This window comes from Colias eurytheme, chromosome 21 (assembly GCF_061535395.1).
Source record: "Colias eurytheme isolate Ceu_HAF_F1 chromosome 21, ilColEury1 Martin Lab GWU primary, whole genome shotgun sequence".
In the NCBI taxonomy this organism is placed as follows: Eukaryota; Metazoa; Arthropoda; class Insecta; order Lepidoptera; family Pieridae; genus Colias; species Colias eurytheme.
The window spans coordinates 2,389,588-2,407,341 of record NC_143000.1 but is presented as its reverse complement, the minus strand read 5'-3'; the positions used below and the strand labels follow the sequence as shown (position 1 = coordinate 2,407,341).

The window sequence follows — 17,754 nt, the reverse complement described above, 5'->3', positions numbered from 1 at the left end:
TTAGAAATGCTGAAATGGCTGCTGTCATGGCTGATAACCACCACAGAGCAAGTAATATAGTATGTGATAACCACAGAGTAAGTAGTAGACTACGTAAATATGATATTTTAAATTAATTGCATACTAATATGTCCACTGCAATGATTATATTTCATCGAAATATAATAATAGATGGTTAAGTGGTAAAAGTAATATTTTTTTCTTGCAATTGCAATTTTCTTTTCATCTTGTGTAAATAAATTTCAAAGTGGTAGATTTATAAATTGTGATAAAATACATATTATAGCCTGCTGATTATAAAATTGACCAGCATTTTATTTAGGAGCATTAATAAAAATTAAAACTATTTTAATAATTTATACCAATAATAAAAATAATAAATTTAACTGTGCACAAAAATAGCAAACATGCCACAAAGAACACCGTTATTGTGTACAAAAAAATAAACAGTGGCAACTGGATATAATGCAAACAAATTAAGGTGGTGGTTTAATTCGACCGAAATATTTACATTCAATATTTATATGATTTGGTCAGGTAATACAGGTCTCAAAAGGCATATGGCGGACGTTTTATATATTTTTGCATTGAAAACTGATAAATTCTTTTAGTTATGAATATCTTGTGACCGCTAGAGCGTATTTGTTATATTTAGATGATAATCGTTAGTTTTTAATGTGTAAATAAGTTTATTATACTTAAAGTTGTGTACATAGTATTTTCGTTCGTGGACGTTTTATCCGTATTGTATAGTGAAAAACGAAAAGTCTGTGATATAAACAATACATAGGTGATAGAATAATTTGCTGTACACTTTTGTAAATATTGTATAAATATTTTAGAATTTTAGTAGAGTTAATATATTGAGCGAAGACTGAGGTATTTAGTGCGAGTTTGCAAGCTATGTCAGCTGTGAGTCTATTGTCTACATTGAAGGAGAAACCAACGGACGAAAGCCAAATAGATGAAGTTAACCAATCAGGTAAATTCATCACTATTTCATATTCCTTGCAGTTTTATCACCTACCTTCATATTATGGTTAGAAATATTAAATGACCTACTAATGATGCTAACCAACTTTCAAATTTAGATGCCCTAGAAGATTCCTATAGATTCCAATAAGTTTCTAACAACTGCATAAGTTACCTTTTGCTGATATCCAGGTCACATAACTTAACTAATTTATTTTTTCAATGACAGTTTGGATTTTTCCAGATTTAATCAATCATAATATTGTCTTAGCAGAAACAATATAAGATGTCTGGCTCCAATGAGTACCTTGGTATTATTTTTTTAAAAAAGCACATCATAGTCATTCTTACACTATTACCAAACTTTTGGTAAATGTTTACAAGCTTGATATCTGCATACTGCAGCATTTTTAAAATGTAAATGTAATGTGTCTTTATAGGATTTTCTATTATACTGAGTTGAGGAATTCTAAATGTTTTGTTTCGTTATGTAAGCGATGAGGAGAAACTTTTATGAATATAACACATCAATTAATCATACTTTAGATCATCAATATCAACAATGTTTCAATAGAATTGTATCATAGGCAAGATAAGATGAAGGTACAATCAAAGAGACATGAAGTATGCAGTTCACTGTCCATATTAAAAGTATGGAGTATTTACTATGTATTTGTTTTGTTCTTTATTGTTTACTAGCAGTCCGCCCCGGCTTCGCCCGTGGTACATATTTACGTTTTCTCTACATAAAAACCATCCTCGTACTTCAAGGAATATAATAAAAAAAGAAGCCGTTCAGCCGTTCTCGAGTTATGCGCTTACCAACACATTTTGCGATTCATTTTTATATATAAGAAAGAAGATAAACATAAATGTGTTTTGGGAATGGGAATTATAAATTAAATTTAAATACATTTGTTGTTCTATTACAATTGATCGATAAGTTGATAGAAAGTGTAGGATATTTTTTATACATGAGCTGTGCAAGATGGTTTCATCCACAGACAAACTTACTGGAAAAATCAAGCATTGCTTTAATAAATTATATATAAGTGATACTGTTATAAATTATAAAAAAAGTTATGTCCACTTTTAACTGCTGAATAGATTTAAATGTTTTATAGTTTATACTTTGTTAGTTTTCGCTGATCATTATTGCGGAGCGCGCAAGTAGTATGTAAAATTTGGTGGAAAACATTTGAAAACTATGGTCAGTATTTTGGGTGATGTGTTGATTTCAATAATTTAGGTGTATAAAATACTTAAATAGAAGGCAAAATAGTGTTAATATAAATAATAAAAGGCTTCTCATAACATATTTTGTCAAATATTTGTTGGCATTTTTAAAATATACAACAAATTGAAGAAAAAATATAAATATCAAATTTTTTAATTTGCATATATTGTTACAGCATAAAGAAAATAATAGAAAAGTATAGTATCACATTTAACCTTTTTATTAATATGGTTTTCTGAGTTACTTTCACAGGATCAAAATCAATTGAATCAATATTTTCAAGAAGGTGAACTGAATTCCTATATTAATTAGGTAAATTAATGAAATGAAAAGCAGAATCGGGATATAAAGATAATTCTCATAGTAAACAGCTGTATATGCAGGTAACGCAATGAAGCACAGCTTGTATTTCTATTCTAAATTTTATATTTTTACATGCAATTTTATCTTGATAACATAATTTTATCAGGAACTGAGATATTTAATTAAAAAATTGATCTGTCATAAATATGTAAGTAAATAATTAATTAACTTTGTGTTATTGTATCTTTAATAAACAATTGTTATTTTAAATAATAGTTATTCATATTGTATTTTTTGCATGTTCATAAAATTTTATAGTGTTTTTCATAAAAACATTTTTACTTATAAACGGAATGCAAGGTGAAAAAGCATTTGAATAATACCTAGAATAAAATATAGGCACTAGTTCAAAGGAAGATACATAATGCATACACCTAGATCCATACATACAAGTTCTATACAATAGAATCAAAAGTAAAGGTGAGGGTTTTATCCCCTCGCTATGATTGAAGGGTGCAGTAGGGCTCTGAAGGTCAAGGGTAATCTCCCCTTGTGAAATATGTCACAATTGTGCATGATAAATACTTGCACAGTGGTCTAGATTTGTATTTTTTTATTGATAACAGATTTGTAATTGTGAATTGCTTATTATTTAACCTGAATTGTATTTGTGTGTCATCACAATATATTATAATGTGGTTGAAAATGCTTAGCTCTGCTTGATGATTCAAGCAAATTGCTTTGTAATTTTTAACTTTTTAATTTATTGAAAGGGATTTCAATTATTATGGATTACAATAATTATTGTTCTATCAGCAAGGGCTGAATACTATTAAGAGGTAAAGAAAAGGGCAAATAATTTATTTATGCTGATGTCTAGAAAATCTGAAGGTACACACATAACATACCTAATATTATGATGGACTAATAAGATAAATGAATGTTAATTGTTTTAAAACCATATGTTTACTAGGCAATATTTAAAAAAGTCTTATGAACTTGAATATTCAGTCTATAGAATTATGCAAACTTTATTAAACGAAATTTTGTGTTTATTGTCCAAAATAATATAAAATTTATGAATTTATTTCAACCATTATTACTATCGTATTTCTATCATAATTACAGTTGTCATTTCAAAGTAGCTATAAACGTATTTTAATAAAATTTAATCAGGTAGTTTATAAATTAACTGCTACAGATGCGAGAAAAATTATTAAAAATCGCGAGGGTAGGTCTAAAACTTCGAACTGGTAGCCATGATCAGAATTCATGAACAGTCTTTGAGACATATTCGTTGGCAGCGCGTGTTCGCGATTATCCTGGCGGGATACCCTAGTTTTCCTCCGTGCTTCTCTTAAATCTTTTAACATCTTATCGTGATTTTTACGACAATACGTAGCTTAGGAATCTTTAAGCCTCTCGTAGAAAAACGCGCGTCGCTGTGTCTCTAAGACTTTTTAGTTTAGTCCTAGATTTAATTTTTTTATATTATTTATTATTATATTTTATTGTTTTAATTTAAATTGTATTTATATCGGTTTTTAATTTTATTAAGATTAGGTTAGTGTTAGTTTTAAGTTACATCGAGTCGCCATTTTGTTAGGCCGCGTCACCGTTTTTGCTGCGTTTTCGTAATGGTTAGCAAGGAAGTGGTAGGCGATGTGGTGAAAACGGGAAGGAGGAGACGCCGTAGGGCCGGTAGGTCTGCTCGACGACGGGCAAAAAAAATGGCGAATATGTCCGGTACGATTAGGATCGATGACGATATGCCGCCCATGAAATGCGCCGTGCATTCGTTTCTCCTTCGTTACCAAAGCGCGCTGAGAAAAGTCCCTACGCAACTGCCTCCGAGGATCCACGCCGGGCCGCCCACCAAGAGGGTTAAACGTGTGTCGTGGAGTAAGTTAACAGTTTCCTAACGGTTTTTCGAGATTTAACGGTTGACCTTGAAATTAGAAAGCTAAATTCTTGAATCTTACAATGTTTTGGATCTGAAATAATTGGCACGGTATCTTGTGTACATTTTTCAGTGATATACTGTTTAAATTAGCATACTTTCGCCAATGATTGCGCATAAATTTGCAATGGATGACTTACAAATTCGATGTTGTAAAGAATTCAAAATAACATATTTATTGTTTAGTCTGTGATTTATTTATTGGTATTGCCAAATGGCATCAGCAATATCTTGTAAACGAGGTTTATTTTACTGCATTTCATGATTTAAAATGTTGAACAAAAGTTTCTACTTAGCGTTTATAGTAACTATTAAAAGTCTATTAATAGCTACCGTCGTGTATGTACTTAACGTAATAAGTTTAAATTAAGTTATAAGAATCTATCGGACTTATATGCCGACCTCCACGAAGCTTGAATTTGAATAGATTTTAATATTTTTTAACAACAATAAGGTACTTTTTAAACAGAGTAATTTTAATACGTTGATTGATTATTGATTATACTTTATAATTACATATTCACTAATTAATAATGAATTAACTACTTTCCCCTTATATGGGAAGCCATATTTTGTCCTTTTTGGCACAGTTGGTTAGCACATTAGCTTTGAAACCTAAGTAAAATAATTACATACTAACTTTGGGTATGGCACTGAAAATTATACTGTTAAGTGTATAATTTTAGGGTGACGTATAAAAGTACTATACACAATACATGTGTGTACGTATGTACGTAGCCCCAAAATTATAAATACCGTTGGATAATCATATTTCCTGTGTGATTACAATAGTTATCATTCTTTATGTAATTTACTAATGTTCAATTTTTCGAAGGAATTGCAAATTATAATTTAACTGTACAATATTAAATGCTAAAATATTATCCAGCCTTCTTTCTTCTGAAACACGACAATAAACATCCATCCATCTAACAATACCGTATACATTACGCTGTTATGTCCACAACATAATATGAATATCCCAGTATCGTGTATAATGTCGTGTATGTTACCCTGGAACGTCCACCATATCTATCTATCTAACGTGCATCACGTAACGTCTGCCACATCTTTATATCAGTATTCAGTACCGTGTACTATATCCACATACCAGTATCGTGTACGTTACCCTGTAATGTCCACCACAAATGAATGTCTCTGTACCGTGTACGTTATACCAGCGTGTCTTGCAGATCACGACGAGAGCGGTACGTCGGGCGGCGGCGGCGACCCGGCCGTGCTGGCGGTGGGCCCGGCGCGCCGCCCGCTGACGTACACGCGCGATGAGCTGATGCGCCTGCGCAACTCGCCGCTCGTCAAGCAGGGGCTCGAGAACGCGTTCGCCGGCAACGATGTTATCGCGCTGTAAGCTATATTTTATGTGTTAACTTCTCTAGATATATGTATTGTGTTTCTTTATTCGGCAATTTTTGAAATATGTCTCTTTTGTTTACAGAGTACTGAAAAAACGATCTGATTCGCCGCATGAAGAAGACAAGGGGGCAAAGGGCGATGCTCCCAATGAGAATCATAAGGTATTGTGTGACTAATGCCCGTTTTCACCAACATCCCCTAAGTTTATGGGATCCCCTAAACATGCTTAGGGGACCGTTAAAAGATGGTTTCTGTTTCACCAGCCATTAGGGGTCAACTAAACGTTAAAAAGTCCCCTAACTTTAGGAGGCCGACATTTTGGCCCATAAACCGGCACATAAGTAAGTGATCCTTTAAGAAACAAAGATGGATAGTGATTTATATGAGTTTTTAGAAAATTTAGACACGGTTTCGACTATATTCGACGTAAATAACCATCGTAGACCAAAAATATACCGAAAACGACCAAATTACTTCGAAAGTTTTGATGAAACTGATTTTTTTCGGAGATATAGGTTAAGTAAATCATCAGTGTTGTATTTATTGGAAAAGATTGAACACGCCTTAGAATTTCCTGATAATAGGTGAGTACAATCTACTAATTACAAGCTTTTATAAATAGGTTTGTATTTATGCACATGCTATAATAGTGCGCGTGGTATTTTTTTTTTTGTTTCTAGTTACGCTACGATTATATTTTCTTTTAAAATTGTGTAGTTACAAATGCTGTCCTTAACTATTTCATTTGCTTTTATTTCAGAAATAATTCTATATCTCCAATAAATCAATTATTAATGACATTGAGGTTTTATGCTACGGGGAGTCACTTGTTAGCTGTGGCAGACATGGGTGGTATCAGTGTGGCTACTTGCAGTCGGATAATAAAGCGAGTATCTGCAGCGATTGTAACTCTACGACCAGAGTTTGTCAACTTCCCTAATACAAGTGAGGAGCAAGAAAACGTTAAGATGGAATTTTATAATATTTCAAGATTCCCTAATGTTCTTGGCTGCATCGATTGTACACATGTGAAAATTCAATCACCAGGTGAAACTTCAAGACTAAACTTTATTACGTTAACAAGTCAGTATTTTACACAAAATAATGTCGTTTTGTATTTTTTTTTTAAGGTGGCGATGATGCAGAGTTATTCAGGAACAGGAAGGGATACATGTCCATAAATGTTCAGACAATAGCATCAGCTAATTTATTAATAAGGGATGTTGTGGCACGTTGGCCAGGTTCAACACATGACTCGGCTATTTATCAAAATAGTCATACATATAGAAAATTTGAAAGAGGAGACTTTACTGACAGCTATTTACTGGGTGACAGTGGATACCCGTTGAAGGTAAAATAGTTAAGCAAGTACAAGTATTTATAAAAGGAAAATATATATAGAAATAAATACAATCCATGTGTCATAGATAATCAATTTATTTAAAAAAATACAATTTCTCTATTTAGTCATTCTTTGGCACACCAAATAAATTCTTCAGATTGAAGTTTCCACCTGTAAAGTAAATTATAATATTATGAACTTATAAAACAGCAGATATTTTTTTCTTTTCAGAACCATTTGTTGACTCCTTATTTAAATCCTACGACAAGAGGTCAGCAGAAATACAACGAGGCTCACATAAAAACCAGGAATGTGGTAGAAAGACAATATGGAGTCTTAAAACGACGTTTTCCTGTGTTAGCTGTTGGTATAAGACTGGAATTAAAAAATGCAATAAATGTTATTATTGCGTGTTGTGTTTTACACAATATATGTATTTTAAGAAAAGAACGTGAGCCGGTGAATGAAAATAATGTTCCTAATATAGAGGAACTCATTACAAATGGGCAAATAGGAAACATTACCAACATCACATCTCAGAACACATATGGATACAGAAGACTACAAATTACAAATTATTTTGAAAACCTGTTACGTGAAATAAATTAATAATAGCATACCCTTTATTTGGTTAAGAACTTCTATTTTTATTTCTAAATCTTTTCTTGCTGACTCTATTTGTAAACTGTGTAAGGTTCTTTTAAATTCTATTTCTTCTTCCAGCAATTTCTTTTTTAAATCTTCAATTTCAATTTTTTTTTCATTTATCCCCCTGAATCCTGTACACAGGGTAGACACAACTTCCGTCTGGGGATGGTGATTTTCTTTGAGAATTGGTCTACGCCTTTTCCAAAGAGGAGTTCCTAATATATTAGAACATGATGGTGTGTTCACTACATTGTGTTCGTCTCCCTTAACTTCATTTATACCCATGTTCTGGAAACAAATTAATGTACTTTAAAAATTGTTTAGTTTTAAATTTTATACTTTTCTTTTATACTATTTATTTTCTGTATTACTGTGTGCACTTTGGTGTGTACCAATAAACGTTTTTTCTTTTACTCACATGTAGCTTTTTTATATAATTAACATAAGTAGCCCGTCCTCTTTCTATATACAAAAGAGTCATCTTGTTTGTCAAGATCTGATCGGCTTGAGTATTAAGTGAAAAAGTAATTTAAGAAGAAAAGAAAAGATAGAAAAATCCTTTTACACTTTATTAACTTAATACAGTATTAATATTGCCTATAATTAAATTGTTGATTGAATAAAAATTATATATCTGGCAGTACTTACCGTAACCAGTTCAGCGTCTAAAATTATACCCTGCGATTCTTCACTGGTCATTTCTGGATCAATAACATTGATGGATGAAATTGGGATAACTGAATCTGAGTCTAGAACATCAGCAATACCACTGCAACCTCGACCCATTAATTCGCAGACTTGTTCTAATATTGGGTCTGTTTTTATAGTTGAGGGTCCTCCACCGGTTCCAGTTGCACAACTCCTGTTTCTCGAGTTGTACGTTTTTGCTTCGCTTTTCATTTTCTCCCAGACTCTCATGAGAGCATCTTTACTCCTACGATAAAATGTAGATATATAACATGTATAGCTGTTGACCATGTGGTAGTTATCATTAAATGATAAAATATGGCATGTTTGTGTTTATTTAACTAACCTGTACATATTTCCCGTTGCATTATATTGAGAACAGAGGTTTATCCAAGCCTCGTTCTTAGCTTGGTTGGTTGTACCATCTGTTCTTTTATTTAAAATGATGTTTTTAAAAATACACACCAATTTCACCAACTTATCTTTTTCGTCCACTGTAAAATTTTGACTACGCTTCCTTTTTTCAGCCATTTTATTATGATAATCGATTGTCGAACGCAACTAAATTATTTGTGAAATTTAAAAATAACACGGAAGCTAAGAGGCGATTAAAATGAGATTAAAACAAACATAAATGTCAACCAACTGTCAAATACAAGTTACCACAGATTAAATGCATGTTTCGTTATGCATATACAGAGTAAAAATGCTAGAAAATATTAAATTAATTAAAAAAATGAATGAAATTATATTTATTATTGCTATGAAAACATTATTTATCATAAACTACATCTATTTGTGTAAAAACTTCAGAGAATTTTATGAAAAACGATATTATTTAAAAGTATCGATAAGTCTACAAGTGAAACAATCACTAACATCGAAAAAAAAACGTCACATAGTTATGTAACCCCTAGTTAGGGGATAGAAATGATGGTGAAACGCAATTTTATATAGGGGCTAGTTTAGGGGACCTTTTAAGTAAAGGGTCCCATACTTATGTGGTAGTATAGGGGATGTTGGTGAAAACGGGCATAAGTCTTTCAATACGATTAGCGCTAGGCAATTTAAAGTTTATTATTTTTGATTTCGAGCAGAATCCTTATGAATTATTTTTATATTATCTTTGTATCTATTATTTAAATATTTTGATGATGATGATGATAATATTACAATATTATAGCACTAATACATTCTACCCGCTATCTGGGTGTGCAAAAATTGAAATAGAAATAAATAATTTATTTATTTACTAAAAGTAAAGTTTTTTAATTTTGTTATAGTACAAAATCCTTACGAATCATTCTTGTATTTTAGTGTCTATAATTATTGCACACCTCAGAGAGGTAGTGTTCTATTTAAATATTTTATATTAAGGATGTTATACTATATATAATTATTTTTATTGTAATTTGTTTCATACAAATGTAAATGCGTAAATTTACAGCATTTCACCCAATTTTATGGATAAGTAGGTTTTCGATAAGACCGTTTTCTAATATTATTTAATTTGCAACACAAACACATATAACAATAATATGGGTACCATGCTTATTTAACTTAAGACCTTAAAGACTAATTGTTGAAGTGAAACTTCTTTATCGGGGTTGGAAAAAAATTTAGTGTAACATTTTTTCGTTACGCGTGACATTTTTCCGTTACGCGCTATCTTTTTCTTATCCCTACCACGCGTGATTCGACGTATTTCTGTAAAGTTGCATATAGTAAATTATTTTTTGAAAAATAATGTCATAAAAAAAGTTTCACTTATTACGTGTGTACACTAGTACACGCACACATTTTTATCTATTTATTATTGCAATAACATGTGTCGACTATTAGACAACAAATTACAAATCGCTTAATGTTTGTCTTTGTTCGTTAGGGCGTATACGGGCGCGAGCGGCGCTCGGCGGACCCGCGCGAGCGCGTGCGCAAGGAGAGCGAGACGAGCGGCGGCATCGTGCTGTCCCCGCAGCGCCGCTCGTTCGTCAGCGGCTGCGGCGCGCCGGCCGCAACGCTCGCGCAGCCGCCGCAGCTCGCGCGGACCCGGCCCGAGTCGCCGCTGTCTGGTGCCGCCGCGCAGCCCGTGCAGAAGACTGAGCAGGGTGAGTGTGCGGAGTGTTTTTTTTTTTTTTTTTTTTGAAGTGAAAACTTCTTTAGCGGCGTTGAGCACTTTTTCTGTAATAAGTATAAAATCTTAAACTCGCGTCAGGACACGTGACCTGATCGAAAAAGCGTAAGACGGATGGATATCAAACATGCTCAACGTTAATAATCAAGTTTTCACTTCTGCCGGCACTCCCGGAGTGCAACCTGTCTTTTTTTTTTACATTAGGATAGGTAGACATTTGACCACAGTCCCACCTGATGGAAAGCGGTGACGCGGTGTATGGTGGTTAAATCATGTCTACCTAGAAAATGCCTATTTATTCGCCTCTTGAAGGAACCCATATTGTAGTTCTCTGGAAAGACAGATGCTGCAGCTGGCAGGGAGTTCCACTCCTTGGCGGTTCGCACTAAGAATGACGACGCAAAGCGAGAAGTGCGAGCAGTCGGCATTTCCACCAAGTAAGGATGGTAGCCTGCAGTGCGCCTGGATGTCCGTTGAAAAAAAGGGGAAGCAGGGATGATGCTTTCTTTTCTTTCTAAAGTCGGTTTACCGACGATAGTTGAACGTAACAACGTCCGATTGTGCTTCTTTGTCGCTCGTTCCGCGCTCTCGCTTGCACTTCAAGCCTTACATGGAACGCCTCAGAGCGAGGTAACGCCGCATGAGTCATGTTTTTTCGTGCGTGCAGCCAGCTCTATCGAATTATAAGACGTTGTCACGTCAAAAGTTAGTTGCGTCAGCGAAAACCAGCTCTCTCGTCAGCTCCGTGTCCGCGCTGCGGGGTAAGTGTAAATGCCGTAGAGCGCTCTATTGATGTTATAGAGAAACTCTAGAACCGGCCAAACGACCAGCAACAAATTTGACATAGAGATAACAGGGTGAATGTATTGTTTGACCGGAGAGAGAATGGAGAAAAATGTAAGTGAACAGAGAAAATGTAAGCAGTCTAAAGCCAGCCATTCTCCTAAACGGCAGGTGAACGAAACACTTGCCAGTCAGTATTATAACCATGAGTAATATTATTAAACAGCCCAAACGCTTACCACTAGGCGTGATCCGCAGTTGATCTGTTTAAAAAATAACTTTTTTCGCTTACTCAATATACTTTTTTATGGCCTTTGAAATATGGTTTTTCTTTCAATAAAAACCATTGTTTGTCTGTAAATATAATTATAAAGGCCTATAATAACGGCAGTAATAGGTGACGCGTATCTCAAGACATTGATACGACGTTGTATGCTATTGCCTACATTTTACTAAAAAGTCATAATATTACATTGTTATTATTTATTAATTTAATCGAAATTTTAATCAATACCAAAATTCAGGGTTGCGTTGTAATTTAAATACATTTAATTTTTTTTTACAATTATATAACTTTTTAAAAAAATAAGACCATAACTTGCTTGCTTTTCAAGCTTGCTACGAATTTTTATGACTTTACATAGTACCATAAGTCATAAGTCATAACACAATGCACACATCTCTGAAGGTTTTTGTCTATGTTTGAATTTGGTTTCAAAAGTTGTGAATTGTGAAATATTAATTATAATAATGTGAATTAATAACAAATGAATTGATTTTAATAAAATAAAATTAAGAAAAATGTGACATATAAAATGTATAATGTATTTTAGTAATTTGCATGCCGTTGAATGACGGCTAAACATGCTGTAATAATGTATCTTAACACCTATGTATACCATGTTTACTTGCAAATATACGATTTATTTATTTAAGTTTCATATAATTGACACATTAATTAATTTATTAATTAATTCTAGCCGGCCGCCGAATCGGCTCCGGCCGGATCATGGTCCGTGACGTTCCAACCGCCGGGTGGGAGGAGCCTGAATACCGTCCGACGGAGATCTACCGACCCCCGGGTGCTCTACGTGACCGCGAACGTGACCGTGACCGCGACCGTGACCGCGAGCGTGACCGTGACCGCGAGCGGGAGAGAGAGAGGGAACGGGAGAGGGAGAGAGAGCGGGAGCGGGAGAGGGAGAGAGAGCGGGAGCGGGATGAGCGGCGGTCTAACGGGGATAATAGGTGGGTGGTGTATTTATTGCAATAACATAAGTCATGTAAATATAGAATAGTAATATGCACAAAGACCGCAAAATATGTTTTGTTTATGAATATAGAAGAATATAATATAGAAAGACTACAAAGTATGTTCTATTCATGAAAAGACTACTTATATAAAAAAACGAGCTTTATGTAAACAGATTAAATTACAAAAGACAAATTGTCAAAGAAGTGTCAATGCATATTTAACACTAGACATTACTACAGAATGTTTTTTTTTTCTATGTAAAAAAGATCAACTGGATTTTTTACGCTTATATTGAATTGAATTATTTATTCGTCAGGTTCGAGCGACGTTCGTTTACCAGAGACTCCTACACCTCTGACATCAAGAGGGAGAGGGACGATCGATTCAACAACGAGAAACATAGGGACCGGTAAGTTGGCATATTTAATTATTTACTGCGTAAAAAAGTATTTATTTAGGGTGCTTTTCCACGAATAATGTCCGAGGATGTGTAGCGAGGAATATAATTGTAAATAACCAATCATATCGCTTCATTTAGTTTGAAGTTATAAGCGTTTAGCGTTTGCAGGGATACTATTGGTTATTTATAAAGACATTCCTTGCTACACATCGGATCGAACATTATTTGTGGAAAAGCACCCTTAAACGGCAATTTTGTTGTCTTATGTATCGAAAAGAGGAAATAAATAAAAATTTTATATATCATTGAATTAAGGAAATATTAAAACTGTGTATGAGCTTAAATTTTTAATCTAACTTTAATAGTTTCAAGAGAACCTTCATACAGCTAAATAATTGTAAAGGAAAACTATCTCTGACAATATTAACCAATTTGGATGAAATTCTATACAAAGACTAAACTAATAACTTAAAATTCTTAAAATAACTTTTAAATATTATAAATAGAAGCCAGAAATAGATATCTTTTGATACAATGCTGTATTAGCTAGTTCAATAAAGAAACGAATCTTCAATGGCGGCCAAAGCTGACTTTGACAGATGGTAGGATCAGCAAAAAAGAAAATAAAAATAACGTAAATTGATAATTATTTAATTTATTATTTTGTTAATTATTTTAATTTGTTTGTTGACAAACTGTTTTGTTATGATATTTGTGTATTTATATGAACTATCAAATGACATATACAGAACGCAACAAAATCCCCATTAATACTCGTAGTCTCGTAATTAGCCCATAAACTGAACAACTTTCCCCAAAGAATATATTATTAAAGAAAATATTATTTACTATAGCAAATACATAATTGTCATTCTAAATTTATGATCGGGTTTCGCATAGGGGTCGACAGGTAGTCAAATTCAGGTAGTCAAATTTGAAAATTATAATTTTGAGCAATACATTTCTTTAAATATTTCTTTATTTCTTTGTTTGAGATTCATCATCATCATCAGCCCATAAGTACCCACTGCTGGGACTATACAAGTGGGAATGGAAGGAAGAAAAGTTCATATTATTTCTTGTCCATATTTTTTTTTTGCAATTTCAAGGCAATTCTCAAAACTTTAAACTCCAATATCTCAGAAACTAAGTGACTCCTCACCCCCCCCTTTGGAGGAGGGATTCCCACCACCCCCCCTCCCCCCCACAAAAACCTTAAATTCGAGGGTTGTATTTGTACACTTCTTCCAAAAATTATAACAGGGAAAAGTAAATACATTTTACTTTACCCTATTTTTTTTTGCATACCGTACGGCCGTGTGTGAGCGAGAGGGAATGATAAGCGCCGCCATTGAAGATTCGTTTCTTTAAAGAACTGACTAATAATAATTTATGAAATGTTGTGTTACAGACAGGACAACCGCAGGTCAGGTGGTCGCTATTCTCAACGACGCTTTGAGAAGGAAGATGAACCAGAATGGTGAGATTTTATTATTTTGATAGATTAAAGTGTCTCATTTTTTTTAATTATTATTTGTAGCTAAATTTTCATAGAATATAATTTTTAATCCATTCTCACTAATTATTCGACTATTATTCTAAGTTTTACTCACTTTAAAAAAAATAGATTAAATTTTTATGGACCTAATTCAAGATGAGTAGATTCATTCAAAAGAACTATTGAAGTGAAACTTCTTTATCGGGGTTGGAAAAAAATTTAGTGTAACATTTTTCCGTTACGCGCCATCTTGTTCTTATCCCTACCACGACGTATTTCTGTCAAGTTGCATATAGTAAATTATTTTTAAAAAAATAAAGTTATAAAGAAGTTTATCATACATAAAATAATTTATAATATTATAATTATGCTTATTGAAAATGTACAGGTTTAGCGGAGGGCCGACATCTCAATTGGAGACGATAGAGTTGCGCGGATTCGACGAACCCATCAAGAGCAAGAGCAGCAGTGGTAGTAATAAGGATAGCGAGGTGATTGAGATGATATTTTTAAATTATTTACAGTTTTGTTTGTTTGTTTGATTTTTTTTTTAACTTTATTTTATTAACGAGGGTTTGATCAGACATGATCATGCCACCCTCATTGGCATTGCAAAAAAACAACTATCTACGCTTAATATCTAAATTAACAATTTTATAAATAAATCTAGCTTCCTTAGAAGAAGGAAGAGCCAAAATATTAAATATTAACGCCCTAACAACCTAAGGTTGAACTCGGCAGATCTCTCAGCCTCGTACCGGTTTCTGTGATAAATTTAATCATTTGGTAACCGATTTTGAGAATTATTACTGTTTTTGCTTCCAGTATTCTTTATTTTTCTGCGAATTAATTATCAGTTTAGTCCGTAAAATTTAAATGCATATTCTGAATCATTTTTTATATTCATAGAAATGTAACAAATGCGAAAGCGTGCTTGTTTGTATTTCTTTCGCGTCGCAATATATTCATTTTATAAATGTCTGAATTCTGGACTTATTTCCCTTTTTTACACATTATATCTTCTAAATAATTAAGTATTTATGTCTATACACATAGAATATCTTAACCAAATAATAATTTATATATTGTTTTACATACGTATAGAAATGGAACAACAACAACGGCTCTCACTCGCCCGTGGACAAGTGGCGCAAGGATTCGTCGTCGCCGATACAAAACGACACCGCAAACACTACCAGTGTTAGTATACGTGTTCATCTTAATCTTATATATAAAATTCTCGTGTCACAATGTTAGTCTGCATACTCCTCCGAAACGGGTGGACCGATTCTCATGAAATTTTCTGTGCATATCGGGTAAGGCTGAGAATCGGCCAACATCTATTTTTCATATGTACCACGGGCGAAGCCGGGGCGGACCGCTAGTAATATATATAAATCTCGTGTCACAATGTTTGTCCTCAATGGACTCCTAAACCACTTAACCGATTATAATAAAATTCGCACACCATGTGTAGTTCGATCCAACTTGAGAGATAGGATAGTTTAAACATGTAGGTACCACGGGCGAAGCCGGGGTGGACCGCTAGTTTACTATAGTAGAGCCATTTTAATGTTGCCTACATTTGACAGTTCAACAAAATTCAACAACGTAACCTAGTAACGACGACATAGAATAATATATTATTTCGTTTTGTTAGAACTGCACATTTGCTTAACTTTTTTCAATTACGATTACATATTTATAATAATAATGACCGATACAAGTAATTTTAAGATTTGATTTTACTGATTCATCAGACCATTCTAAACGTAATAAACAATTTCTGATTTAAAGAACTGACGTCGCTACAATTTTGTGTCAATAAACCTTTTTAAATTTTTTCTTTTTAAATACCAGAGACGTTACTCGAAAAATTGAAATCTGACATCTAGAATGAAATGCATTGATTACTTGTGAATAAAAATCATCATTAATTAATAAATGCGTTGTGTTTTTCAATTATGAAGATACTTGTCTTATTTTGCTTCTTAAATTTACGAAAGAAAATATATTACTGGGACAGGGATTCGCCTGAAGAATTTTAAAATTGACTCGTGTTTCAAGTTCGATTGACAAATGTTTCAAGTCCGTATCGTTTAATCGATGTTTTTAAGCAGGTTACCTCTCTTCGAAGATAAAATTGATAGACGTCAAATGTTGCCTATTAAATTGGTTCGACTATAGATTTATTTATTTACACCAAAAATTTAGGTTCAAATTCGTATGTCAAATTTACAATGGAAAAATACAAATAACAACAAGCTACGTAAATGTTCTTTGATAAGCTTGTTATGAGGTACAAAAACATGTTTGCTGTCAGTCACAATGATATAATACTATGATTAAAATGTTATTAAAATACATTACTTACAAAATGATCTATTTGAAACCACGAACAAAATCTGTGCGCCATTTTTTGCTCTAACTAAGTTTTAAAAATTATTATCTAGTTAGGTACATACCGATGAAAAGTTATGTTAGTCACTTTTCCGTATTATTTGTATTATTTGTGCAATATCGTAACACACACGAAGGCATATTTGATGCGTTTCACTTTAAAACGAATAAAAAATGAGCGTGCAGATAAGCCTATGGCTTATGGCTATGCTATATGGCTTATGTTGAGCGGAACATAAGTGATGTAGGCGGTGTCGTCTCCATATGTATATCTCAATGATTTGAAGTGATCATAATAATTAGTGCAATTATTATTAACGTTTGTAACAGGACAAGGACTCCGGCGTGGAGTCGAAGCCGGAGGAGCCGGTGTCCAACAACGAGCAGCCGGAGTTCAACCTCGATGAGTTTCTCAAGTTTGACTCCATACCTGACGTGCTTACTGTGAGTTATCTGCATGTACACTAATATTATAAAGAGAAAGAAAATTCGTTATCGATTTTAAAAATTATTTACTGTTACAAAGCTTGAAATCTTTACCTAGTAATATAGGAATTTATTTTTATCATTTATTTATTTATTTAAAATTAAATACACATAACAGGTCACGATCTTGCCGGGCCCATAGGCGACATATCAATTTCGGGAGCAGATCGCAACCCAACAAAATGTGTACAATTACTACTACAATGAAATACAGCTTACAGTTATTTAAAGCGTGTTACAATAAATTCATAATTAAAAATTCATTATTAAATAAT

At 33.3% G+C, this 17,754-nt stretch overlaps 2 protein-coding genes across 2 annotated transcripts in view; one reads left to right on the top strand and one right to left on the bottom strand.

Moving 5' to 3' along the window:
* Window positions 1-520: 520 nt before the first annotated feature.
* LOC149898950 (eukaryotic translation initiation factor 4E transporter-like) overlaps window positions 521-17,754 on the top strand; it is a 33,710-nt gene continuing 16,476 nt past the window's right edge. The window contains exons 1-10 of the mRNA XM_090114758.1: window positions 521-982; window positions 5,666-5,837; window positions 5,929-6,007; window positions 10,409-10,631; window positions 12,421-12,688; window positions 13,012-13,104; window positions 14,507-14,575; window positions 14,982-15,084; window positions 15,698-15,793; window positions 17,324-17,437. Of these exons, the coding sequence (XP_089970884.1) occupies window positions 904-982; window positions 5,666-5,837; window positions 5,929-6,007; window positions 10,409-10,631; window positions 12,421-12,688; window positions 13,012-13,104; window positions 14,507-14,575; window positions 14,982-15,084; window positions 15,698-15,793; window positions 17,324-17,437 (1,296 nt within the window). The 5' untranslated portion in view covers window positions 521-903. The remainder of the gene's footprint in view (window positions 983-5,665; window positions 5,838-5,928; window positions 6,008-10,408; window positions 10,632-12,420; window positions 12,689-13,011; window positions 13,105-14,506; window positions 14,576-14,981; window positions 15,085-15,697; window positions 15,794-17,323; window positions 17,438-17,754) is intronic.
* LOC149898951 (uncharacterized) lies at window positions 7,266-9,151 on the bottom strand. Its single transcript, XM_090114757.1, has 4 exons — window positions 8,870-9,151; window positions 8,485-8,770; window positions 7,809-8,124; window positions 7,266-7,359 (listed from the first exon to the last, which is right to left on the bottom strand). The coding sequence occupies exons 1-4, from the start codon at window positions 9,052-9,054 to the stop codon at window positions 7,310-7,312; spliced, it is 837 nt and encodes a 278-aa protein (XP_089970883.1). The 5' UTR covers window positions 9,055-9,151; the 3' UTR covers window positions 7,266-7,309.